Source organism: Cydia pomonella, chromosome 6 (genome assembly GCF_033807575.1).
Source record: "Cydia pomonella isolate Wapato2018A chromosome 6, ilCydPomo1, whole genome shotgun sequence".
Taxonomy (NCBI): Eukaryota; Metazoa; Arthropoda; class Insecta; order Lepidoptera; family Tortricidae; genus Cydia; species Cydia pomonella.
Window position 1 is genome coordinate 11,652,222 of NC_084708.1, and position 27,047 is coordinate 11,679,268.

General features: G+C 35.8%; 1 protein-coding gene and 1 long non-coding RNA gene across 2 annotated transcripts in view; one reads left to right on the forward strand and one right to left on the reverse strand.

Annotated features, from left to right (window-relative positions):
• Nucleotides 1-14,313, reverse strand: part of LOC133518962 (septin-7) — a 56,283-nt gene extending 41,970 nt beyond the window's left edge. Inside the window, exon 1 of the mRNA XM_061852786.1 lies at nt 13,965-14,313. Coding sequence (XP_061708770.1) covers nt 13,965-14,057 — 93 coding nt within the window. The 5' untranslated portion in view covers nt 14,058-14,313. The remainder of the gene's footprint in view (nt 1-13,964) is intronic.
• Nucleotides 8,254-26,488, forward strand: LOC133518963 (uncharacterized). The gene is made up of 3 exons (XR_009799561.1): nt 8,254-9,068; nt 20,560-20,684; nt 26,234-26,488. It is a non-coding gene; the product is annotated as an uncharacterized LOC133518963 (long non-coding RNA).
• The last annotated feature ends 559 nt before the right edge of the window (nt 26,489-27,047 follow it).

The window sequence follows — 27,047 nt, forward strand, 5'->3', positions numbered from 1 at the left end:
TCATGTCAAACATTTACGATTATTTCTTAAATCTATTCGTTTTTAGGGTTCCGTAGCCAAATGGAAAAAAACGGAACCCTTATAGACCCGTCATGTCCGTCTGTCTGTCCGTTTATGTCACAGCCACTTTTTTCCGAAACTAGAAGAACTATACTGTTCAAACTTTGTAAGTAGATGTATTCTATGAACCGCATTAAGATTTTCACACAAAAATAGAAAAAAAAACATTAAATTTTGGGGGTTCCCCATACCTGGAACTGAAACTCAAATTGATGATGAAAAAAATCATCAAACCCATACGCGTGGGGTATTTATGGATAGGTCTTCAAAAATGATATTGAGGTTTCTAATAGCATTTTTTTGTAAACTGAATAGTTTGCGCGAGAGACACTTCCAAAGTGATAAAATGTGTGTGTGTGTGTGTGTGTGTGTGTGTCCTGTAACTTCTAAAATAACAGAATGATAAAACTCAAAAAATATATGATATACATTACCATGCAAACTTCCACCGGAAATTGGTTTGAACGAGATCTAGTAAGTAGTTTTTTTTTAATACGTCATAAACGGTACGGAACCCTTCATGGGCGAGTCCGACTCGCACTTGGCCGCTTTTTCAACATTAGGCCCGTTTTGAAGTACAGTGTATATACCCAATAGGTATAGGTTTATTTATTATTTATCATTTAAATTCCCAATGCTTCGTATGTAATGTTTTACATTTTTTTAAGGTTTCAACCAAACTAAGATACGGCACATTGCTTCCGAACGCTATATACAGAGGGTGTTTATTTAGTCACCTGCAATGATTTACGGGGTGAATATATAGGCAGGGTGCACGATGGCAGCGCCGCCTAGCGTAGGCAACTGGGTGGGCGCTCAAATATAATTAGCGCAACAAAATAAAGATTATCTCCTTCAACAACATTTTTTATAATGCAGTTTAATGCGCAAAATCTATTCGTTTCTAAGGTCAAACACATTTGGTGTTTAGCTTTACTGAAATTAGTAAGAATTATTTGTGTAATTAATACTATTATGTCAATATTATTCGTTGCTCTTTCGTTACAAATTATAGAAAAAAAAATGTATATTTTGTTGTGTTTTGATAGCATACCTTGTGATGTTCTTTTAGGGAATACGTATGATGTTTTCAAATATAAAACGTTGTCCTTTTTATGGATTTTAAACAGCAACTTACACCTAAGTACAGTACGATTATGTTACCTCGTTCGTCATCGTTCTCGGCCATACGCTTGACAGACGACAGACAGAATGAAGATGAGGAGATAATTAATCATTTCATAAAAGATTGACGTTGAAAATAACACTTGCACAGTCTGTGCTATCAAAATCGCTGCCAACTTAGCTTGGTCTAAGTCTATGCGTCTGGCTTTACGCGCCAAAAGTATGCTTTTGACGGTCTTTCAATAACTGATATTATAACTATTATTACAATCGGCTAATGTTAGCATACTGTATTATCCATACTATTGTATGACGTAAAGGTGAATAAAGTGTATTTTTAGTTTACTTAATTGACCCAGGTGATTTGAGCTGGGTGAACAGAGTCAACTACAGGTTGTATTAACAAGCAAGCATTAATTCTGTGTTGACATGAGATAGATAAAATGTTTAGCCGTTAAGTTTATTTTTTTATTCTCGTAAGACTGAACATATTAAAATAATTTTAAACATATTTCGATTCAATTTATATAAAATCTGTATGAAATGCTAAATGTAACTTGCGTATTTAATTTGTTAATGATTAATATTACATTCGTGTAAATAGCTTTGTAAATACCAGATTATAAGTATGTGATCTTTTATTATAAGTTAAGGATGGGTATAGTAAGTTATCCTTAAAAGATAGATATATACAATCGTGGACTTTTTTGTACACCAATCAACGAGAGACAATCCCACCATACATTATGTTGTTATATCTTAAACGGATTAGGCAGCGTTTTCGAATAAGGCTCTTAGCGTAGTTTTATCCGACATCTTTAGCAAATATCGTCATGTTTCAACCAATTTACACAAAACCTTAACAAATTATACACCTTCCTCAAGAATCACTCTATTGATAGGTGAAAACCACATGAAAATACGTTCAGAAGTTTTTGAGTTTATCGCGAATATACTAACTGAGAAGTACCTCCTTTGTCGCCTACTTTGGCCACATCAAGCGCTGCGATCGTTTTTATTTTCCCGCCAAACCGTCTGCACCCGGCCAATAGGTCATAATGAGCAACTTTTACTATGGGACCAACACCGAAATGACGAAAATAAAAATTACTTTCCCATACAAAATGTGAGGGTCAGACAGCCAAAATATATGAAACAGACAATTTTTTTTGCGATTTCGGGGCTGGTCACCCCGTAAATTATTGCAGGTGACTAAATAAACATCCTGTATAACTACAATTAAATTAAATGAGCGTTTTACTTGCTCTATATACGTCATTATAGAGATATTACACATACCTACCTATACTTACATTATGAAGCGAGATCGAGAAGAAAGCGAAAATGAAAATCTTAAGAGCGACGACAAAGCAGGCATTGAATTACATTAAACGAGATATTTTCTCACACATGATCGATAATGCATATTCAAAATGGGTTACACGCAACCCGTCGTTTGATAGCGATTATTAAGTGGAGTAAATTATGGGCTCCAACTTTCCATGACAGTAGCAAACTTGATAATAATGATAATGGATCAATATATAGGGAAAAAATTAGTTTGATAACTAGAAGTGAAAGGGACATTTCCAAATAAGTAAAATATTATATTCGAAATCAACATCAGCTGCCGCGATGCATTGATATTGAAATCTTTCTACCTATAATTTTATAAATATTTTCATTTTATAAGCAAAATACGAATCAACGCGCTGCACGCTGAATCTAGATGACGCGAAAGTTCAAAAATAAATAAATGCAGATGTACGTCTTTTTATTATGAAGGGGAAGCTTTTTGCGATAACTCAAAAACAGCTAAACTGATCATGTCCGCTATAGTTTTCATTCAATGTCTTTCTTAAGCTCTACTTCCATGATTTTTTTTCATATTTTTTTGGCCTATTGCCTATGCCCTATTTTTCATATGTTCATAAGTTATAGGGGGGGGGGGGTACATTTTTTTTCTTTCGGAGCGATTATCTCCGAATTTATTCACAAAAAATGTTTGTTGAAGACCCCTATTAGTTTTCAAAGACCTTTCCAACGATATTCCACACTGTAGGATGGAAGCAAAAAAAAATGTTCACCCCCACTTTACGTGAGGGGAAGTAACCTAAAAAAAATTTAGATTAAATTTTATTGTACAACTTTGTCGGCTTTATTGATTTATATATCCATGCCAAATTTCAGCTTTCTAGCACTAACGACCACAGAGCAAAGCCTCGGACAGACAGACAGACAGAAGGAGATGGCGAAACTATAAGGGTTCCTAGTTGACTACGGAACCCTAAAAATGAGCTGGCGTCAAAACATTTTAGATCGCGTTTGAATCGTAGACATTTTTAGAGTAAACTGTATGTATTGTACAGCAGGTGCCTTAGGTAGATCAAAAATAAACAAGATAAAAGATAAATTACGAAAATTAAGAAGATTACGCAGGTCAAAGCGACTTCCTAATCAACTTAGTTATTATCATCAGAGCATTTAATAACTTTGTTTGTCGAAAACGATCTTCTTACACGGCATGACGGCACACGCAGCTCCTAAATTGAATCATGAAAATGTCGTTTATCGGGCAATCAAAGCGATGTTATGATGCGATCGTTTTCATTACATCCTGACGCATTTGAGTTCGCGATCGGTGAAATTATTACCGTTGGTTTTTGAAAGCGAGGGTTGAACGCTCAGGCGATAAGTGCGCACTCCGATTACGCGTAATTGTCAGGTTGTCACGGATCTTCTGGTTATATTTTCACTGGTTCGCCTACACTTGGTAAGCAAACAGAATAACAACAGGATTGTACTATAGCTACCGCATGTATGCTTTTAGAGCTTCGAATGGGATCTTAACCGTAGAAAGTTTGTTGAACTTTAAACACGTTGAACGATATTATAAAGATGTTGAACAAGCCTAGTAAATCTGAGGAAACGTAAACACAATTCGGAAACGTGTAATCAAGTCGGTATGGAAATAGAAATCAGATTAGTTTTTGTAATTCATAATCATAAAACCTTACTAGGCCGGACGTAGAATATTTTTTTACCAGTTTTGCTTGCATTTTTCAAGTGGATAAAAGTTTAATTAAATCCGCAATTGCGAAGAACGTACTTGTTTAATGTAAGCAAACGATTTCAGTCATTTAAGCCTAGGTCGTTGCTCATTTGGAGCAGAGACAAATATTATATTAAACACTGTCAATCGCACAACAATTTTGTATAGAAATAGAATATTATAACTAGTCCTGGGTGCGTAGACGAGATGCCAATCGTTAACGCTCCGTAGCGTAGTTATCTATCTCTATAACTCTTCCATATTAGTGCGACAGAGACAGTTGCGTTTCATTCGCTACGGAGCGTTAACGATTGGCACATTGTATATGCACCCTGGCTCGCTACGCACGCGTGACATGCGTACATGCCAGTCGTTATGTATGTAACGATGTAAAATCAAAATGCCTAAATATGATATGATGCTCTCCACCATCTACGAAGTCGAAGAACGCCACGTGTACGTGTACGATTTTCGCTCAAATCTAATAAATATAATATTGAAATTTGAATTATGCACTCAAGTACCTAAACATTGAACACATCGACAAGTGCCGCACCCATGAAAACTGCCAGTCTTTAAACGATTTTTTTAACAAGCAGATACGTCTGCGAACGATTCTGCAAATTTTTATATTAGGTTATTTTTATTTTAGGTTGCGGGTTCAAGTCCTGCCGGAAGCGTAACTTATTCCATTTTTTCCTTTAATATTAAATGTGGAGTACTGCCAGTCTTTATTATCTGCTTTTCTGTTTGGTGCAACAAGCACGACTAAATCGAACCACATGACGACGCTGCGCGGCATGTAGCGAACGTTCACTAAGTAATTTATGTTGCACTGATGGCATTTATTGCCCAGTGTGGACAAACCTTGATGAGAGACAAGTCCTTATTTGTGCGGACGTATTTATTTGAGACCGTCGCTTATTAAATTGCTACTTGCAATGTCAATGCCAATTGCACGAAATATTCGCTTGTTTAACATAAGTAGACAGTAGAAAGATATAGTCGATTGTTAAGCAAGGGATGAAAAGCACTCATTTCTGCCGAGGTAGCCAATAGTCCGAGGCTGAAATAATGCCTTTCACCCGAGTTAAAAACTCCACTTTTAATGTCGAATACGATTTTTGGAATGGGGAGTAAAATATCAATATGGAAATTGTACAACAGAAAGTAAAATGCTCTAGATCATAAACATATCACTTTCTGCACACTTCATAGAACAACAACGACCTACTTTCAGAGCATGAGAAATGAAAAGTTATGATAATAATATTTAAGTTTATCGAGAACACTGATTACTAGTCGGAACTCGGAACTTGCGTAAATTGTCATGTATTGTTACATTAAATAGTGATTCTGCTAGATTCGTCAGTTCGTCACATAATTGTGTATATGAAATTACATTTTTTTTTTCTAGTATTACGGTTTTATTGTAAATAAAAAAATAAAATAAAAATGATTTATTCAGTATCTTAATTAATTACATAGTCTGAACTGGTGCCTCTATTTAAGTATTATAAATACTTGTGTTAAGAGAACACCGCTCTTCCACTTGTTGTAACTTAAAGGAAACGTTATATAATAAAAGGTTGGTTTAAGTATATAAAATTTAAATGCACTGAAGGCGTCAATAAAAGGTTTACAATATAAAATAATAAGAAGAGGTACATAATTTGGTACTGTAGTACTATATAAGGAAAAACAAAGAAAAATAAAAATAAATAAAAACATATTTGTGGAGTGTGTGTGTGTATGTGAGTGTGAGTGTGTGTGTGTGAGTGTGTGTGTGTTTGTGTGTGTGTGTGCGTGTCCGTTATTCTAACATTTGTTCTATTTCATTATAACTTAAGATTTTGAGCCAGTTACACACTTTTTCCTTACATTCCTTGTGGACGGATGGATTAATGTTAATTTCACTGTGTATTTTGTTATATAGATTGGCTGAACGAGCCTCATACTGTCGATTGGCATATACGGAATTAGTTTTGGTTACTTTTATTGCATTTGGTTTCCTTCGTCTCCTGGCAGAGTTAGTGTTAGTTTTATAGGGTAATGTTTTGTGCATTTTCAAAACTGCATGTAATATGTAGAGTTTCCTAACTGACAGCAAATCACAGATGTCGTAGAGGTCTTTGGTCGGAAATCTAAAGGGTTTAGCATGCATCACCTTCAGTAGAGACCTTTGAGCCCTCTCTAGTTCGAGGAATTTCATTTTGGTAGCCCCACCCCAAACCGGTATGCAGTAGACAAGAACTGACTGTGCCAAAGACACATAGACTTGCTTCAACAGAGTCTGGGAAGCCACATGCCTGAGATTTTTAAAGATGTAGATTAGTTTCCGTGTTCGTGACATAATCAGTTCAGTGTGCGCATGCCAGGTTAGACGCTGATCAATCATGATACCAAGGTATTTTGTGCATTCGACCATATTAATGATTGAACAGGAGCAGCCAGACTCAAGTCTGTTGTCACACGTATGTATCCTAACTGTAAAGTTTAAATCCGGCTGTGTCCTGTTGTATTTGGTGAAACAGATGTAGTTAGATTTATCAGTATTTAGGGTGAGTAAGTTAGCTTGCAGCCAGCGGGCAATAGTAGCAAGCCCCTGCTCTGCTGTATTCTTAACTTCGTCCCAGCTATCACCCCAGAATACGACGGCCGTGTCATCAGCATAGGCATAGATAGATCCTCTCTCGATTTTTAAAGTGCACAATTCGTTAACATAAATTAGAAATAGTGTAGGGCCCAGCACACTACCTTGTGGGACACCGTAACGTACAACACATTCATCACTGACATATCTTCCTATTTTTACACGTTGTTTTCTGTTTTCCATGTAGCTTCTTAGCAATGAAAGAGCGGCACCCCTGATACCTATTGCTTCCAAAGTATTTATTAGTGTGGGGACAGAGACAGTATCGAAGGCTTTTCTGAGGTCAAGAAATACGGTAATACACTTTTTATTGTTGTCGACCTTTTTAACAATTTCGGTAGAAAGTGCAGTTACCGCATCCTCTGTACTGATACCTTGCCTGAAGCCATATTGGTTTTTTGACAATATTTCATATTTACTTAGATAGTTCATTAATCTAGCGTTGATAAGCTTTTCTATTACTTTCGAGATTGATGGTAGGACTGATATAGGCCTATAGTCAGATATACTGTGTCTGTATACACTTTAAAAATGTTTCTCCATCTTTGTCAGTCATATTGATACTCATACTAATATCATTAGGTACTCGTACATTTGACAAGGAAAAATTGGTAATCATTTCAAGTATAGTGCAAAGTACCTAACAAAAAACGCAATCAGGAACATACATGAAAATATTTTTTTAATACAGTTGCTCAAAAAGTGCTACTTTACGTAGCTGTTTAGCGTGCGGAAAGTTGGATTTCGCGAACTAGTGCATTTTACTTTTCCACTCGTTCCAATTCAAGACTACTTATTCATGAGTGTTAATGTTAGTTTCCTTTAAAAGTCGTAATCAACATAAAAACCTACTGTTAATGTATAAATAATAAATATAAGCATATTTCATATATTATTACTTACCTCTTCATCATTATAACACGTTTATTTTTTAATATTGAATATTGAAAAACCGTTCTTAATAAGTTTTCTGAATGGAACGGAATAGCTGCCGAAACGCCTGTCAAAGCAGAGGCGTTTTTTCTTACTGCAAGAATATTTTAAGTTTCCAAAGGCAACATTCGATATTGTTTTCATACAATTTAAATATACGATACACAAATAATCGTAAATAACGATACTTAGGTAATAATAGTATAATATTTTATACTTACAATTGTTTCTGTCTTATAGAACATGCATAAAAAAGTACTTGTTGTTTTTCTTATTTTTTCGTAACTGTATTAAAAAACGTCGTTCGATACACGTGGCGGAAATGTCATTCTTCACTCGTCCCGAGTCTTTCCACTCACCTGCGGCTCGTGGCAAGATATCTCGGTACTCGTGAAGTAATGACATACTTTCCGCACTAGCATCGAAATGTACTAGATTATGTTTATTCAATTAACACATTCAACAACACCAAATTAATGCAAAAATGTGATATCCGAAATCATTTTCTTGCATATTTGTAAAGATATTCGAATTTAAAATCGTAATTATTATTATCGGAAAAATGTGTCTAAACAACTATCATTACAAAGTATTATCATATCTTGTTAAAATGAGAAAAAAAAGTATAGCAAATATATACATAGGAGAGTCGGCTGTATCGCCTATATAGTACCGGCGTTTAAATATTATATATTACTTAAACGCATGTTTTACGGCGATAATAGCGAAAAACTTATTTTTAATTTTTTCTATACAATTTTTGTAATAGCCATTTTTTACTAGCGGTGCTGCACGCGCCACACTTTCGTATAATATTATCTTATTAGAAACTTTTCAACTTCATGGGAAGTCATTCGATTGACATCTTGCAAAATATTTCATGTATGTTCCAAATTATTATACTCCTGTTTTGAGACACATTCGTCCATGCAGTATCAGAGTGTACTTAAGCAAACTGATAAAACGTTGTCAAGTGAATAATACTTGAAGACATTAACACGATAATTCCATATAGGTTAGTAATTACTCAAACAAGTAGATGTTACACGCTTAGCGAGGTCGTGCGTCATGGCTAATAAGGTAAATCATTAAGCACCGTACGCATGTTCTGTGTACACGTACGACCAAAATAGTAAATTTAAATATACCTATAGAACGGAAGAGAATGTCTAAATTATTTCAATTATTTGTCACCCGCGCCAACAATCACGCGATCTGAAGTATTCTTTATTACGTGCTGTACTTGTAAGTACTTTGTTTTAGTATCACATATTAAATAGGAGCGTTTGCGCAGCGGGTAATTTCTACTTTACGACCTGAAGGCCTAGTTTAAGATGCCAATCGTTTGCGATCGTTTGCGCCGTAGCGAACGAAACGCTAATGTCTCTCTGTCACACTAATATGGAAGAGTGATAGAGAGACATTACCGTTACGTTCGCTATGGCGCAAACGATTAGCATCATGGCTAGGCCCTCTGACGTGAGTTAACACTTGACCTATTTTTTGAAACCGATTAAGTGAAATCTAATCTAAACTCTAGTATAAGTAAATTATTAATCAAACAAAATATTCTTGTCAGGCTTGCTTCGACATATGATACAGTGATATGTAATTTTATTGAACTATACGCCAAAGTACAAGCGCAATCTAAACTTAGGGTTTAGAACTGCCGCCGGTTACGTACAATTAAAACGTGATTTATCACTTAGCCTGAATGCACAATTAGTCAGAGCTCGAGGCATAGTTTAGCCAAAGAGGCACGTGCGATCAGACCAACAGCCAATGTTTCTTAAACAAACGGAAACATTCACAACAGTAAAGATAACAAAGCGAACACTCGCCCAAGTTAAAATAGGCCGCTGTAGTCCGGAGTCGAACCAGCCTACTCCAACTTCATACAATCCCAATTACTTTAGGTGAATTTAGATTTTAACCCTTTGGCGGACTGTGGCAACGTTACCGTCCCAAGTGAAACAAAAAGTGATCTTTGCCTACCTAAAAATGTTTAAGGCCATTTTTATTAGGGGTCCAGCCTAGAATATAGTGATACAATTTAGTATTTTATCTGGTAGATTGTTTCGTTGAGCATTTGATGTTTACTAGTCGGTTTTCTGTGAAGGAAAATATCATAAATAAATCGGACTGGTTTCCCAATCCTGAGCGGAAACTAGACTTCTTTGGGATTCAAAGAAGTCTAGTTTCCGCTCAGGATTGGGAAACCAGTCGCTTTCGTAAAATGTGCCCGTGCCAATTTTTGGAATTCGGTTGCCGAAGTATTACTTAGGATATAATTAGTTAAATTAGATTAAATTTGATGTACGCACTCACCGAGGCGCAAAAGACCAAATTGAAGGTTTGCCAAAGAGCTATGGAGCGCAGCATACTAGGAGGTGGGCCAAAATAACCACGGTATGGGTGCCGCAACACGGGCGAGGATCGGGTAGGCCCAGACGGCGGGACGACCTGGATGCATATCTCAACGACTCGCCGGAGATTGCTCAAATCCGAGACGAGTGGAGATCGAGGGGGGAGGCCTTTGCCCAGCAGTGGAACACCGTATAGGCTTATTATATATTGATGTCAGATAGAAACAATATTTAAAATTAGGACGCATGCTAATTTCGCAACCAGCTCATTGCAACGTTGCAACATCCGATAATGAACACATCCCACTTGCAACAGATACTCATTGTATCTACGGACTTATGGGCGGTGTAAAATGATGCCGCTCCAATGAATGGAAAACCTACAACGGGTGTGATGGATGACTTGAGATTTCAAGGTAATCAATATTAATCAATGCACTCCTACGAGAATTTACAAATACCAACAATAATTTCGGAATAAATGTGTTCTTTTACGAAATTTAAAAATCGTTACAAGCGAGATCGGCACTCGGGTTATGTCACTCTCCCCTGTCGTCGCAATGAACTTCGGACCCAACAATCAAGCATTTTGTTTGTTTTTAATTTATATTAATGACATCACCAGTAGCACCCAACATCCAATGATACTTTTCGCAGACGACAGCACGGTATTTATAAAACATGATCAAGACTGTGACTTTGAACTTGACATTAACACAACTATTTATAATATTATACAATGGCTTGTTGATAATAATTTAAAAATTAATTTGGAGAAAACGAAATTCATGCAATTTACTCAAAGGAAAACAGTTCCAGACATAAGAATTAAATACGAGGGACACACTATTAACAAAACCCTAACACAAAAGTTTTTAGGAATCCACATAAATCATAATATGTCGTGGGAGTCACACTGCACAGAAGTATGCAAAAAAATATTTAAGTTTTCCTATGCTCTATATCGATTAAGGAAGACAGCCGATCGTAGTACTGTACTAACAGCCTATCATGGTTTTGTTGCATCCACCTTAAGATATGGTATAATATTTTGGGGCAACTCAACATATAAGAATGTATTATTCCTAGCGCAAAAGAGATGTATAAGAGCAATATGCGGATTACAACGCGTGGAAAGTCACCAGACTCTTTTTAAAACGTTAAGTATATTAACATTGCCATCTCTCTACATATATGAGTGCTGCGTATTTGTTAACTCTAACCCTGATCTGTTCCAAAGGAGAGAGCCACCACAAGATTTCAATCTGCGTCCTAGAAACCCTGGTGTGCACCTAGAAACGTGTCAAACTAGCCTTATGCTCAACAGTATTGTGACAATGGGCCCAAGGCTATATAATAAACTGCCTTCTGACTTCAAAAGTACTGGCTCGAAGAAATTTAAAAGGTTGTTGCGCAAATTTCTTTTGGAAAAATGTTACTATAATGTTCAAGATTTTCTATGTGATAGTAGTATATAAATATAGTGACATCGAATTTGTTATATTATTCCTAAATGTAATTCAATATTAAACTGGCTGTACATTCTTATTAGTAATTGTAGGTGTAGTATGTAAGGTTTATTGACATTTTTTTTTTATTTATTTGCTTTTTTTTCTGTTTGTAACATGTATTTCAATTGTAAATTAATTTATTTGGGTAGTTATGTTTTAAAATGTCGTACGCCGGAAAGGTACATCATAGTTGCTACATGAAAAACACCCTATCACCTGTACTAAATGTATTTTATACCTATGATGACGAAATAATAAATGATTGATTGATTGATTGATTGAAGCATTTAATTGCGCTTTTTCTTTTTTATTAAACTGGTATTTGGAGTCAAAATCACACATATTTGAACAATCAGAGAAAATGCATTAATTAACATCTAGGAAGATAATTAACAACTGGAAATAAAAGCAACATGTCACAGTATGAACACCCTTTCTAAATCATGACTTCCCATTCCTAAGCAGTAGGTACTGTAGTTCTCTATCTAGACTCCAGATATTATCTAGATTTCTAGATGCACGCGTGTATACTATACTATCTGATAAGGATATGTCTAGTAAGGATTATAGTAAGCACCAGTATATTATACGAATACGTTGTAATAGTAGGTATCTCTTGAATGTAATATTGGAGCATTATCCGCCAATAGTTTATAAATAACTTTATAAGCAGGAAAAATGGTCACGCTACATTTGTTAAAAAGCAAATGCTTCATAGATTTATAACATAGCTAAATATGCGCCGCAAAAAAACCGGCCAAGTGCGAGTCGGACTTGCACAGGAAGGGTTCCGTACCATTATCTATAAAAACGCTCACCCACTAAGTACTGACCCCGCCCGACGTTGCTTAACTTCGGTGATTGGATGAGAACCTCGAGATTGGAAAGAAATATTTATTTTATTCTGTTTTTAGTATTTGTTGTTATAGCGGCAACAGAAATACATAATCTGTATAAATTTCAACTGTCTTAACTATCACGGTTCATGGTGACAGATGGACGGACGGACGGACGGACAGCGGTTTCTCAGTAATAGGGTCCCGTTTGACCCTTTGGGTACGGAACCCTAAATACGATATGTAAACATATAAACCTAGTTAGATATAACACGCACGGAAAATTATATAGGTTCATTAGGGTTCCGTAGCCAAATGGCAAAAAACGGAACCCTTATAGATTCGTCATGTCCGTCTGTCTGTCCGATTCTGTCACAGCCACTTTTTTTTTATATGTAGTAACAAATAATTATAGTTAAATTAAATTTTCTGACCTCGTTTGCCACCCGGTGGGTATTTGAAAAACCATGTAATTTTCTTATCTTCTTTTTTTATGTTGACAATTTTCCCTACTTAAGACAATGATATTATAATTCCAGGGTGCGTAGACAACATGCCAATCGTTACCGCTCCGTAGCGTAGTGTAGTTCTCTCTGTATCACTCTTCAATATTAGTGCGGCAGAGACAGTTGCGTTTCGATCGCTACGGAGCGTTAACGATTGGCATCTTGTCTACGCGCCCAGGAGGCCTGCCGCGAAAACCGAAATTCGCAAATTGCGGGGATCGTTCTCTTTTACTCTTACTAAGACGTAATTAGTGACAGAGAAAAATGCCCCCAATTGACGAACTTCGATTTTCGCGGTTATAGCCCTGATAGGTTATAGGCGTTCCAAATTTGAAGCGCTTACCTTGTACTAGATACAAAATTGAAAATAGTTTATACCTGATAACCACGTACGAGGCCTCCAAAACCATTACTAACAGTTTTTTAACAATTTTCATCAGATTTTTTTCATTTCAAGTTTATAGTTTTTTTTTTTGGTACACCCCTTATCAATACAATACAATAGAATGTTATTTGCTCGAAATACATTTCATTTCGGTATTTAAATATGTATATTCCCAAACTCCGCAGACATAGTAGCGATTGTAGGAACGTAATCATTTATGGGTTAATTACCTACAGACTTGCTGGTAACAAAAACAGTAGACACACAAAACGATCTAACAATACACTACTAAGTGTGTAAACTAATATGTACTTTCGAGTACATATTAGTTTACACACTTGTCTAGTAACACAAAGGAAGGATGACCACAAGTTTCTAATGGGCGAGCCTTGTACTAGTATGACGGACGGCCAAGATTTCTACTAACTATAAAACAATTCAATTTTACTGAATTAATATTTATTTAATACTTAGGACTTGTCTGTCATCTGGAACCTCTAATAAATCGTCCTAATGTTGTAATATGTAATAACTTACCTGTTCAGCGGAAGCATTAGAATTTGGCTTGTACCGAGACAAAACAGGTCTGTTTCTCGGCCTATTCAATGGGGATTCCGAAATTGAGGCCATAATTTAACTGATATTCACTCTCACTGAACTGTTAGAATATACACGTCACTGAGTACTAATTGTTACAACACCGGTGGCGTTTAAGGAGGAAACATGTTCCAATAATTACTGCTGTTCGCACTGGCAAGTCAGATAGCTCATTTATGTCGACAAATCACACATCCGGAGGAGCGCCGACTGAAGCCAGTGTGTGAATCAACCGATTACAAATAACATTACAGTTTCGTTGTCCGTGATAAACTTTTATGGTATAATGCACACAAACATTCTTATCGAGAATATCTGGTAATTCAGTTTTTTTTTGCTTCAGAAGTATCGGTAAACCGCGCACTTGAACTATCGAAACAAAAGCACTAAGAATGTTACCATCAACAGGACGCAAAAATAGTCACACACTGGTTCATTGGAATGGAAAGGAATCCGAAGGCAAATATAGTGCTTCCAAGGAACTCGCGCAAACCTGGAGCAATGAACTAATTAATAAAATGGCGTCTGAACTAGCGAGTGGCGTTAAAAAAATGTGAACTGATTCATACGCTGCGACGTAGGTATAGCAAACGCGTTGAGTGCAATCGTCACCGTATGAGTATGAGCAACGATTGGCGAGCGGTCCGAGGATGACTGGATGACCATAGGGACGTGCGATATCGGTGTCGCACGCCTGCTGGGCCAACCTCGGCGCCCGAGGGCCGAATAGCGGTCGCGAATTCCTGCTCGTAATTCTAATGACACCCAACATACGTGCCGCATGGACAAACGGTTCGTATGACCCAATAATTTCTATAAAATATGCTTCACTTCATAATGCCAACGCATTTCGAATGTAAAGCCGAATTATAATTTGGTTATAGTTATAGAATATCTTCGGGATATAGATAATATGTTTAATATTGCTTTTTAAGCAGCACGTTCAGTTGAAATTTTATCTGCCTAAGTAGTACACTAGATTCAAACTTTGGTATAATCATTCAAACCTTTGAATTATTATAGCCTCTGTGTTTTTTTAACTCACATATGTAAGTTAACAGGAGGTCACTGTTTGAATATTATGAATAAAGGTACTTACCGCTGAATTTGAAGTTGATGAAAATTCGGCACATGAAACAATAGAAATAAAACGTTATGTGCTATTTTATATAATGAACTTCAAAAAAACAATGGCTCATGAAAACGTACGTATACAACAACACAAATCTACGTCCTCAGTTTCTGATTCTAACAATTGCCTAACATCCATGTAAATTCATGAAACTATTTCAAAAATAGAATATGAAATGATGAATCGTTATCCTCCTGTGCAACGACTATTGGAAATGACACCAATGTCAGTGCATCTATAAGCTACTATTGTTTCGATCGCAATTGTTTTATTTTTCTATAAACTGACGAAAACATAAACAATTGACGAGGGACTAAACAATTGTCGGCTTCGACTGGAAGTTAACCCATATATGCACCCTGATTAATCAAAGGAAAAGAGACTCAGAGGTTGAGAGATAAGAATTTATTTTCGTTTGTATTTTACAGATACATACATGTATGTAACCTCATAATAAATTTGAGGCGTTTTATTTTCATTCATCTTCACTTCCGTGACTATACGAATTTTGGAAGAGAGTGTATACAAGATTACAAAAAGATTTCGCATTGAAAAATTTACTAGTTCTTTTTAAATCAATATAATTAGTTAGATGAACATGCGATACGTAAGAGTATTTTATAGTTACAAAATCAGCGAGGTCAATAAACGACTGACTTGGTATTTTTCACAGGCACTGTAAGTACTGAACACACTAAACACAGTACAAAGGTTGATATTAAAAAGGTAGCAACTAAAGATCTCATGTCGTTGGCGTGACATGACATGATTTTCTGAGTTGTTTGAACTTAACAGATTAAACATTAAAGGTACTAAATCCTGGCGTAATAAAAATAACTGTACCTTAGCGTTTTTTCTTAAAAATGAAATCGATAACTTGAAAAATTATAACGCCTGCAAAATTGTAATAGCACGCAAAATATAAAATGAGTAAACTTGGAAACCACAAATAAAATGACTCATATTATAATTGAATATGAAGGTACAAAAAAGGTACAACAATTTGGCTTTTATAGAATTTATCAATATCCACGGGAACATAGCGTAATAAAGTACACCCGCCATTCTGACTGTCAGGATGGCGGGTGTACTGTTTTTTGATGATAACTTTACGTACCGTGAGGTACATTTTTTTTAATGGAGGTACTAAATAGTACAAATTAGGTACAAAAATATGGTATGCTTTTCAATTATTTTTATTTAGGTACACCCGCCATTCTGACTCTCACGAACACACACAACTTCAGAAGTCAAACTGGAACTGATATGATAAATAAATATAAAATTACGAAATTAATGCTTTTAAATTCGTTATTGTTAATAACTAGAACAAACATAAAATTATGTTAATCCTTCGTTAATTGTGCTGTTTTCAATTAAAAGGGTACTTAATTGTCGGTTGTCAATAAGGCCCTATTTCCATTAGACTTCGATGTGAAATAAACCCTATCGTCAACCGACAAAGTGGTACCTTTTAGTTGAAAACGTGACAATTTGTTAATAATGTTACGAACATGGTATATATGTATTACTCGAACACTACGAAATACAATACAGACTATAAAAATATAAACATAATCCTTACATGTAAGAGAAGATGTATCCATAGCCTCCATTATATCCGTTTATGGTGTCCGCGTAAAGCTCAGATCAAAGAACTAAAGACACATAATATCCATAAACAAACTAAACATCAGAGCACAGCCGTTGAAATCAAAACACAAGTGCCACAGTTGAGCATGTTTTGAGGCGATCAATGTATCAGTCAATAAACATGTCGTCACTCACAAATATTGACAGTAATCGAGTTTAGATTGTTAGGGTAGGTTTAGACCGTTGAACTTGGCGCGTTTAAGATTTGTTGATCTCGTCGGAGAGAGCCGGCGCGCGTACGCGACTGAGCCGCGAACGAGGTGCAACGTAAGTAAACGCCACGCACGGCACAACAATACATGCTATTTGTGGGAATGGTGCATGCTGAGAATTCGCAACTCCGCAGATTCCGACGGAGTGGCTGTCGCTGGCTTAAGGTCAGCCATCTCGGACACTACCGAGTAACGAGAGAGATGGTTTCAGGTTTTATGCTGATTAGTATTTAGGGCAGTTAAAAGTAAATGGATGTTAAGATAAATAACGTAGGTGTGTAGGTATAAAGCTATATCACATTCACTTTTGAAAACTAGGTATTTTAATAAATGTTGCTCTCACTATCTCTGTTTGAAAACCATAAAGAGGACGAATTGGGTAAAATCGTGGACCGATTTCAATATTCCCCGAATTTCGCCTTCAAATAAGTTAAAAGTACATATGGTGGTACTTTACCGCACTAGTGCGAAAATCAGCATATTACGTTACTGCGTCGAACACTTAAAGGGCCATATGTACTGTAAAACGTTGAACGATACATGTGCGAATAGGTAATTCGCACTTGTATCGTAATGTACTATTTCCTATGTCCCTTATTTTTTATGTGTGTTCATAAAATTGCTGAGAAACTGAACTTTATAACTAGATTAACTAGACAATACTTATATTAATTCTTAATAATTAATCTAAGGAACAAAAAACGGGATTATATTTATAGGGAGAAATGGCCATACATGCAAATTGTAATTGTACATGTCCTTATTATAATGAATTAACTTATGCCCATTGGTACATATTACGCTACCGGGTATGGGTCGCATTCTAATCTGTCCGAGTTTCATGACGTGAGCATTTTTTGAGGAGCTATTTTAGGTGACTAATTTACCTACTCCATAATTCCACATGTCATTATTTATCGATTGCCTTAATTACCACTTGGATTAGCTAAAAGCACTTTTTTCTAAAACTGACAACTTTTTAAAGACTAAACCACATGTTCAGAAACCGTTAACGTTTAAAAGACTTCTACTTTTTAAATCCTGAAATACTTATTGTTCTATGATCATAATCACTACCCCAGTTATAATATATAAATGATACAATACGGCATGCTGAATTTTTGTAACTTTTTCGTAACTTCTAAAGACATATAATGTCGGCGGCCGATCGTAAAATTCCTATATAATGATTTGACGCTAGTCACATTAATTAAACCAATTGATAGGTAGGATAGGTTAGTTTGGAATGAGACGCTTATTTTCACGTTCCACGATATTTCTAAGAATTTCATGATCACCGCCAACATATATATGAAGTTACTAAAAGTTTAAGAATAGGTATTACTGGAGCCAGACGTGCAAAACTGTGTTATTTTATTATATAGTATTGCATTAAGTAGAAACGCACATTTTAATTTGTAACGCAATAAACGAGGTTAGGCCGCAGCCGCACTCATGATTCATGAATCTACATTGAATACTAGGTAGCACTGGCTCCATAAAATGCACTTCAATTTTAACACGAATATAATTCATGAATTCACATTGAATACTAGGTAGCACTGGCTCCATAAAATGCACTTCAATTTTAACACGAATATAATTCATGAATACACATTGAATACTAGGTAGCACTGGCTCCATAAAATGCACTTCAATTTTAACACGAATATAATTCATGAATACACATTGAATACTAGGTAGCACTGGCTCCATAAAATGCATTTCAATTTTAACACGAATATAATAAAGTACGTCAAACTGTAAGAAGTCTGTTAAAAACAAAATATCGCATTGGATGATTACAATAATGTTTTCAACAATTTGATAATGGAATGCTCATTCATAATTGTCGGTTCCTAACTAGTTTAAAGCTCATTATTAAAATTGAATCTGAATCGCAATGTAGGAAATAGGCAATGAATAGATTTTAGAACTGTTCCAAATATGGTTTATTTAATTATCCTGCTCCAATCAACAATATCAACATTCACATATCGAATTGACCTGAATTATGAGCGGAGGGTAAGCAACGCACGCCTCATGCGATTTAAATAAAAGATATAATTTTAATTATATTTTAGCTAGACAAAACTTGGAATACCTTCTTCAACACGTCTTCTACCCAGAACGGATATCTCCGGCTAAAAAAAAGCCATACACCTACATTTGTCAAGGTTTTGAGAAAAAAGCGCCGTATTTTACGGGTTGTCCCGTATTTCAGGCACGAAATTTTCACTATCCCGTAGTTTGGCGAAACCAATACGGGACAGTACATTGTCTTGTAATTTTATGATGCAAAGGCAATTGTCTTGTAATTTTATGATGCAAAGGCAATTAGTGATAAAAATACCTATTTAGATTAATTCACATTTTCCTTTCCGGGTACTATAAAACTTGTTGTGTTTTATATTATTTAATATTGTTTTTTTAAAGTCTTTCATTAAGAAATTTACCAATTGTATGTTATTTAATTGATTATGCCAAAAAAAATTATGTTGTATAAAATAATAAAAAACGGCCTGTCCCGTATTTTAACCTCGATTCCCGTATTTTCAATGCAGTTGTCCCGTAACACTGGAAATCAGATCTAGTCACCCTATCCTCAATCTACCCCGGCCGGATTGTTACGTAAGGACATATCCAGCCGTTTAAAATTTTCGACTTCGAATTTACTCGGGTACAAAAAAAACCGTCGTAAGATATCATGGGGGGTGGCCCCCGCGGGTGGGAAGCAGGAGATAGAGGGTTGCTTTTTTTGACAGCTTAGACGACAGGTTAATGCCCAAAGGAAAACCCTAGGCCTCGGTCGGGAGTTCCCAAATCCCAAACATCTATTCGTAGATGCGCCACCATACAGACCATACAGACGCCGCTGATCGCCGCGGGCGACGGGCCGCTGCCTGTCGCGGGTAATAGCGGGTGAGAACTGGGCTGGGACTACTTGGGCCTAAGACTGTTTCTTAAGCGTTATTAGGCTAGAGCCAGAGCAACGTAAGAATAGATTTTTGACAGTTGTTATTAATTGACCCTTTAAAGAATCTAAGACTAAGGCTCGGAAACCGGTTAAATTTCCAAATCGTTATCATGTACTTGGCGCAAAACCTTTTAATTTCGGTTTCACCCGAAAAACCGTTATTTTCAAACCAGTTTCATGGGAACAGTTCTTGTCAAATTAACCGGTTTAGAACGACAAAAACCCGCCGACCGGCTGTTGCGTCGCTCGTCGAATGAACCGGTTTTTTAAGTTACAATAAAGTTCTTGAAACGTTTGCGTTATAACCGGCCCGGCGTAAATAAACCGGTATTGACCGTTATTTCAAAAACCGGTTCCAAGCCTTTTCTAAGACTACTAGTTTAACTAATAGCCTTAGCCTTCATAAATATGGAAATAAGGGACAATTCATAACATTATTGTCGTGGCAATTTATATGAAATGACACGACAAGTAACGTTCCCAAAGCGAGCACCCCACCTAAGAAACATGTAAACTAAACATCTAACTTTCTAACAGCTGTCATCGTCTCTGTTTTTTCAGTGTTGACAAGGGGCACGCAACCATGAGAAGGGGTGTCAATTACAGTAGGAAGGTCACGCCAGGGCGCACCGGGATGAGGTCACGCTCCGAGCACGAAACAATGCCACCGCAGGGATCATACAAAGGTGAGGTGAGAGGTATGGCTCTGCGATACGCATTTAGTTTTAGTAACAGTAAGTTGGGCGCCATTCGTTTATTACGTAAGATGATTTAGGGGGGGGGGGGAGTTCGACCATGTCTTATTTTAGTTATTTTTTCTTACAACTTACGAGGGAGTCGGCGTTTTCTATGTATACGTACCTATGTATATCGTCGCCTATAGTACCCATAGTACAAGTTTTGCTTAGTTTAGGGTTAGGTCGATCTGTGTAAGATTGACCTGGAATATAAATATAAAAACGTTTGCGCATTGGCCATGGGCGTAGGCACCTGCCCAACCCCCCCACCTCCTCTCCCCCCTGTGGATAGAAATTTTCCACTGAGGCATCTGAAAAGTATTTAATAAAATTGGGTGATGGCATATGGCATCTTAAAAGTGCGAGCTTAAAACATTTTTTTCCATATCCACAACTGGTTTGTGGTTACTGAAGTAACTATTTCTTTTATTTTGAGTTCAAATTGAAATCCTACTTGTGTGAGGGGTTAAATGGCCAATACAAATCCATGACCATATGTAAAAGAAAAATTATGTGAATCTGGATCCGGATCTGTAGATCTTCCCATACACTTCAGATCCCTTGTGCAAACCCTACTTCCAAGGTTTCACTTGCAGTAAGTCATACCACCAATCAGAAATGAAAAGATATAATGCGTGTGTTAATCAATAATAATTCAATGACACTACAGACCATATTATAAGGGTAAACCGTCTACTGTCCACCTTCCAATAACTGGCCACCTAATACTAAAAAAAGATTCTGTTTAACAGTGTTGGCCGAACGTTAATTGCAATTAACCCATAACCATTATAAATTGAACCGTAATGGATGGTTATAGTTTACGGTTCAATTTATAATGGTTAATGGCCAATAAAGTTTAATTGCATTAACGTTTCGGCAAACACTGCTGTTTAATATTCATACAATCCAAGCTTGTAAAATTTCAGAACTAATGTTAAATTAATGTTAGTTTACTTAAATTGTGTAAATAAATTGATAGAATTCTTATATTAGCCATTTTATTTTAGTATAAGGTAGCCAGTTATTGGAAAGTGGCCAGTAATAGATGGTCTACCCGATTTAATATAAAAACAAACTAATAAATAGGTATTTGTGGAAATTCAGTAATTTGTTTCATATTTGGAATTACAAATTATACTAAATGGTCAAAGATGACTGATTCTTTAGACAGACATGATAATAGAGTTAGGCTCTTGTTACCTTCAGCGAAATGTAGTAAAATGATGAAATTTGATAAATTCTTGTCACATCCATACAAAGTATCATGTCATAGAGAAAATGTTGTGGTCAAACAACATGTTAGTAATGAGTCTAACACCAGCCAATACTTTTATTTCTAAAAAAATGTGCTGGAATGACTACATTGAGTTGTCTCCACATGGGCATAGTTTAGTGATAGGTGATTTCAATGGATACAAGATAATACATTCTGATGCTGCATAAAAGAAAAAGAAATAAATCTATATATAGAACATAATTTGGAACAATACAAATACAAATACAAATAATTTTATTGAAAACCGTATAAGTACAGTGTTAGCACTTAAAGACTAAGGATTAAGGATAAGGAAAAGTTTACAAATGCCTGAACTAGGAGTTCCTGTGTTTCAGGCAGAATAGGACCATATTAATTAATTTGTAATTATTCACTTAATTATAATTATAAATAGTACACAATAAAAATCTGGTAAGGTGACAATGGTTCCAAATTATGTCCTTGTATGCAAGGCCATTCTTTTTTTTATTTGTGGACAATTTTACACAGAACAACCTAGCCCCCAAACTAAGCAATGCTCTTACTATGAGTACTAGGTGACAATATAATCTAATTATATTCAGATGTAAGTAAAAAAAATAGTGGGGATCAATGTAAGGGCATATTCAATATCATGTTTGGGTTAGAAGAAAGTGGGTCTAATTTTTTTGACAATAAATTATGGGCCAGGTTGTCTAAGTCTGCCAACTCACCATAAAGAGGCCAAAAGATTTTTATGACAATTTGTTTTTTCTTCTACTTTTTCCTAATCAGAACATGATATAGAACAGAGCCCAACTTTTTTTGTTACACCTTGTAAATAAATATACATATACTTAGATAACTCTCAGGAATGCACATATGAAATGATTGAAAAGAAAGAATTTCAAGAAATAATCTTGAAGCAAAAGAATCACAGAGACTGCATCAATGTGGATTAAAGTGTTCATTTTAAGTAGCATTTCAAATTATTTATGCTCATTTCGACTTATTTATATTTAGGCCATTACATTCCTGATAATATTTTACAAATAAAATGTATCAGGTTATTAATTTTACTGAATTGGGAGTATAATAAATAGTTTAAATTATATACATTTACATTTCAAAACAAAACTAGGAGCACTACAATAGATGCTGAACGCTGATAGTATGATACTTGGAAAAGTGAATTGCAAGGCACGCTTACATTCGAAAGTATAAATTGTGCTTTACATGTTGACCAAATAGTAAATACACGGGTTAAAAGGAAGTGGGTCAGATTAAAGCTATATTAATATACAACAAAATATCTTTAGCAAATTAAATAAGCTGTTGGCGCGAATGAATGTCTTATTTGCATTCAGTGTTCCGATACGATTTCCAAGTAGTAATGACAATATTACCTGATCTCTGCATAGTGGAAATGCTAGAAAAACTATATTCACACAAGAAACATAATCGCAAAATACGATTTTTTATCACTTCACCAAACTGTCAACAGAACAACTCAACCGCCCTTGCTTGTACCGGGTAGAAATTGATTTTTGAAATTTCTTGCCAGATAACAAAAAAAAACAAGTATGGTATATTCTTGTAGTGTAGACCTCAATTTAGCTTCTTGCTACACTTTTATTGCTTATATTCTGCTAATATAACTTGCCACAAAGAAATAAATATTGAAAATAAAATACGAAACAATTAAAAATAATATATTTGTCCCATTACGTTGTCGCCTTGCTTGGTTTAGAAATAAGTGAGTATGGTCCACTAGCGTTCGTCGTAGAGTTGCTTTATCTGTGGCATTATTGATTATAATTATGGAAGGTGGAGGTAAGAAATTAAATCTCTATGTACCAAAAAGTGTCATCAAAAAACTTTCAATAGGTGGCGGTACAACACCTAGAATACTTGACAAAAAAATCAAATCATAGACGGCGCACTTCACTCCGTCAATAATGCCTAGGTTCTTAGCACAGATTATTAATTAGTTACTTTCTTAGCTACTTTAGCGCTACTCTGGAGATATTTGGAACTATTCTACCTGTGAAGTGTGGAATTAAAAGGAGGAAAATCTCTTATGGCAGAACTATTGCAAAAGTGTCCAGGGGGCCTACCTCGAAAACCGAAATTCGATTTTCCCGGTAGCCGCCCAGAGGGCCTACCGCGAACCACGTTCGACGTGTTGCCACCCTGTCACATTTACGTACGAATTTACAAGTGCGACAGAGAGGTAACACGTCGAACGTGGTTCGCGGTAGGCCCTCTTCTCTGGTCACTTTTGCATAAGTTCTGCCTATGGAGATTGCGTTCCTTAACTCTACCTTCCATACCATATGGGATAGGTTCTGAAATTGAAGATTTTCTTTTTCATTCAACTCAGCGAAAAGAAGGCATATAGGGCATACGTGAACCAAAACTTATCAATGTTTGGCAACTTTTTGCGCATAGTAGACATTTTATTTCGTTATTAAGTAATGGAACGATATCCTTATAAGTGTGATAACAGCTTACGATAACATTATAAGCGCAAAAATGTGGGGTTTCAGAACATTTATATGACACCATTATGACATGACACATACTAGAGTATGTGTCACCTTCCACTTTCTTCTTAGTCTTAGAACGTAGTGATGCCATAACGAACGTAGTGAACGTAGTGGTGGCTCTTTGCAGGCTGACGCAACTAGGAACAAAATAAGTTTTGGATGGAACTTGTTTCGCAAATCTTTGCCAACGAAGAAAAATAAAACGTCAGTGCTATTTATTCTGTCAAGTTTACATCAAGTCAACTGTCAGCCTAATTGTTTTGTTTGTTATGAAGGCTTCAATGTTTTGTTCGGGTATTTCGTGCAATTTCTTTATTATTTAGTGAAAATATCGAAAATAGTGAACCGTGATCAGAGTAAAGAACGAGTTTGTTACAATGCCACCGAGAAAACGGTTTACTAAGTGTGAAATATGTGGCAAGCGACCCACTAGAGAAAATCACGAAAAAAGAGATTTTATGGCGCAATCTCCCTTGGATATTATTATTATTGTGGTTTGTGGGCCTTTGAATGCCACGTCGACCAGGCATTGGTCTATTGTGACAGCCCTTTAAAGTTCATTACTGATGCCCGTTGAATCCAGGAAATTCCAGATTCTTTGGGCCGTAATGTTCTGTACCTCATAGGGTTGCAATACGTGCCGCCCTAGGTGGGTACTTCTTTTTGACATTAGTGGTCCACAGGAGCAGAGAATGTGCATTGCAGTCTCCTCTGACTCATGGCAGAACCTGCATGTCGCGTCTTGTTTCTTTCCGATTTGAAACATGTGTTTGTTCAATTTACAGTGTCCAGTCAAAATTCTGGTCACCGCGCAGACTTTGTGTCTTTTGAGCCCTAGAAGCTCCCTAGCATTTTTGCTGTTGAACCCTTTGATTAGAGCTTTCGAGTGTTCTTGTCCTTTTACGAACTTCCACCAATCGTTTGCCCTTATTTTTTCTAAATTTTTGCAATTTTTCTCTCTCCCTTGGATAAAGACCGGTACGTATTGCTTTAAATACTTTTGACCTTATTTTGGTGCAGTAGGCTTTAAACACATCGAAAATTTGATATTTTATATTATTTTTTGTTGTGAACTAGGGATGTACTAAAACTATCGATAATTGTATGTTATTTGTATATCAGTGTAAGTAATTAAATAAAATATGTGAAATTTCCTGAGAACTTGCATGCAATATGACACAACATTAATTCGTCGAAGATTTTCAGTGGAAAATTATCTATCATCTATGCATTAATGTTCATTATTTAACATATTTTTTTTAATCTAGTCATTATTTAATACATTAATCTGAAATGTAAGTAAATTAATCTCTCTTTTTGTGATCTATAAAAAATATTATACGACATTATTACACAAATTGACTTAATCCCATAGGAAGCTCAATAAGACGTGTTGTGGGTACTTAGACAACGATATATACATCATAACAAATACGCATGGTCATCACATAAATAAATGCCCGTACCAGGATTTGAACCTGGGACCATCGGCTTCATAGGCAGGGTTACTGCCCAGTAGGCCAGACCGGTTCTCATGATTAACAGACATATAAATACATAAAAAGTTAGAGCATTGATAAAGGGTTGTTGATAATTGGATGCCAAAAAAACATGATTTATAGATGCATATTAGCGCTTAATAATCAGTTGATCATCTCATTAGCAAACACTTGGAATATAAACTGTACATAACCAAGGCTGTATGTTTTCAGATGCAGGCAGGGGTTCAAATTTGTTGGGAACGAAGACCTGATACAGCTTCCCATAGAAGAGTTACATTTATTGAAACATGTATCTGCAGATCATTTTAAAAATAGTGCTTTTAATAAAAAAAAATAAAGAAAAAAAAATAGTGAAGGATTTTATAATTACATTCTGAGTGTAACGAGGTATTCTAAAATAGAATCCTAGCGTAGTGAGGGATTCAAGTGTTAACGCCTAAGGGTGGTATTCCACCTATGCAATTTCTTTGTCCAATGTATTGCGTTTCACATTTTGCTTAATGACAGAGTGAGACGCAATGACATTGGACCAAGAAATTGGATTGGTGGAATACCACCCTAAGGTGGAAATATTTTTGCTACCACGTGATAAATTTACATACTGCTTTTCACATCACATACGAGGAAATTATTATGGTAGAAATAAAAAATAAATAAATTAAATAAATTTAATTAATGGTAATTAAATTAAATAATTTAACCTAAGAAATATGCAAAAAGAGGAAAAAAGTGATCCCTCCTAGTAGGGAATAAAAGTGCTACTTTGATCCTTCCTAGTGGTGAAGAACAACAAGGTGTTCTAAAAAAAATCGGGTCCACATTAAGCTCGATCACGTATTAGTCCACTCATAGAACTATCCACTATATAACATACAACTTAAATGTGAACTCGATCCTAACTTGATTTCGAGTACAAAATTTGTAGACAAGAGTCTATATTTCAACCCTCCCCATTTTATTGATATCGATGAGAAACGCAAGCGTGTAGCGTACTACACTATTTAAATTGCTTATGTTGGTACTA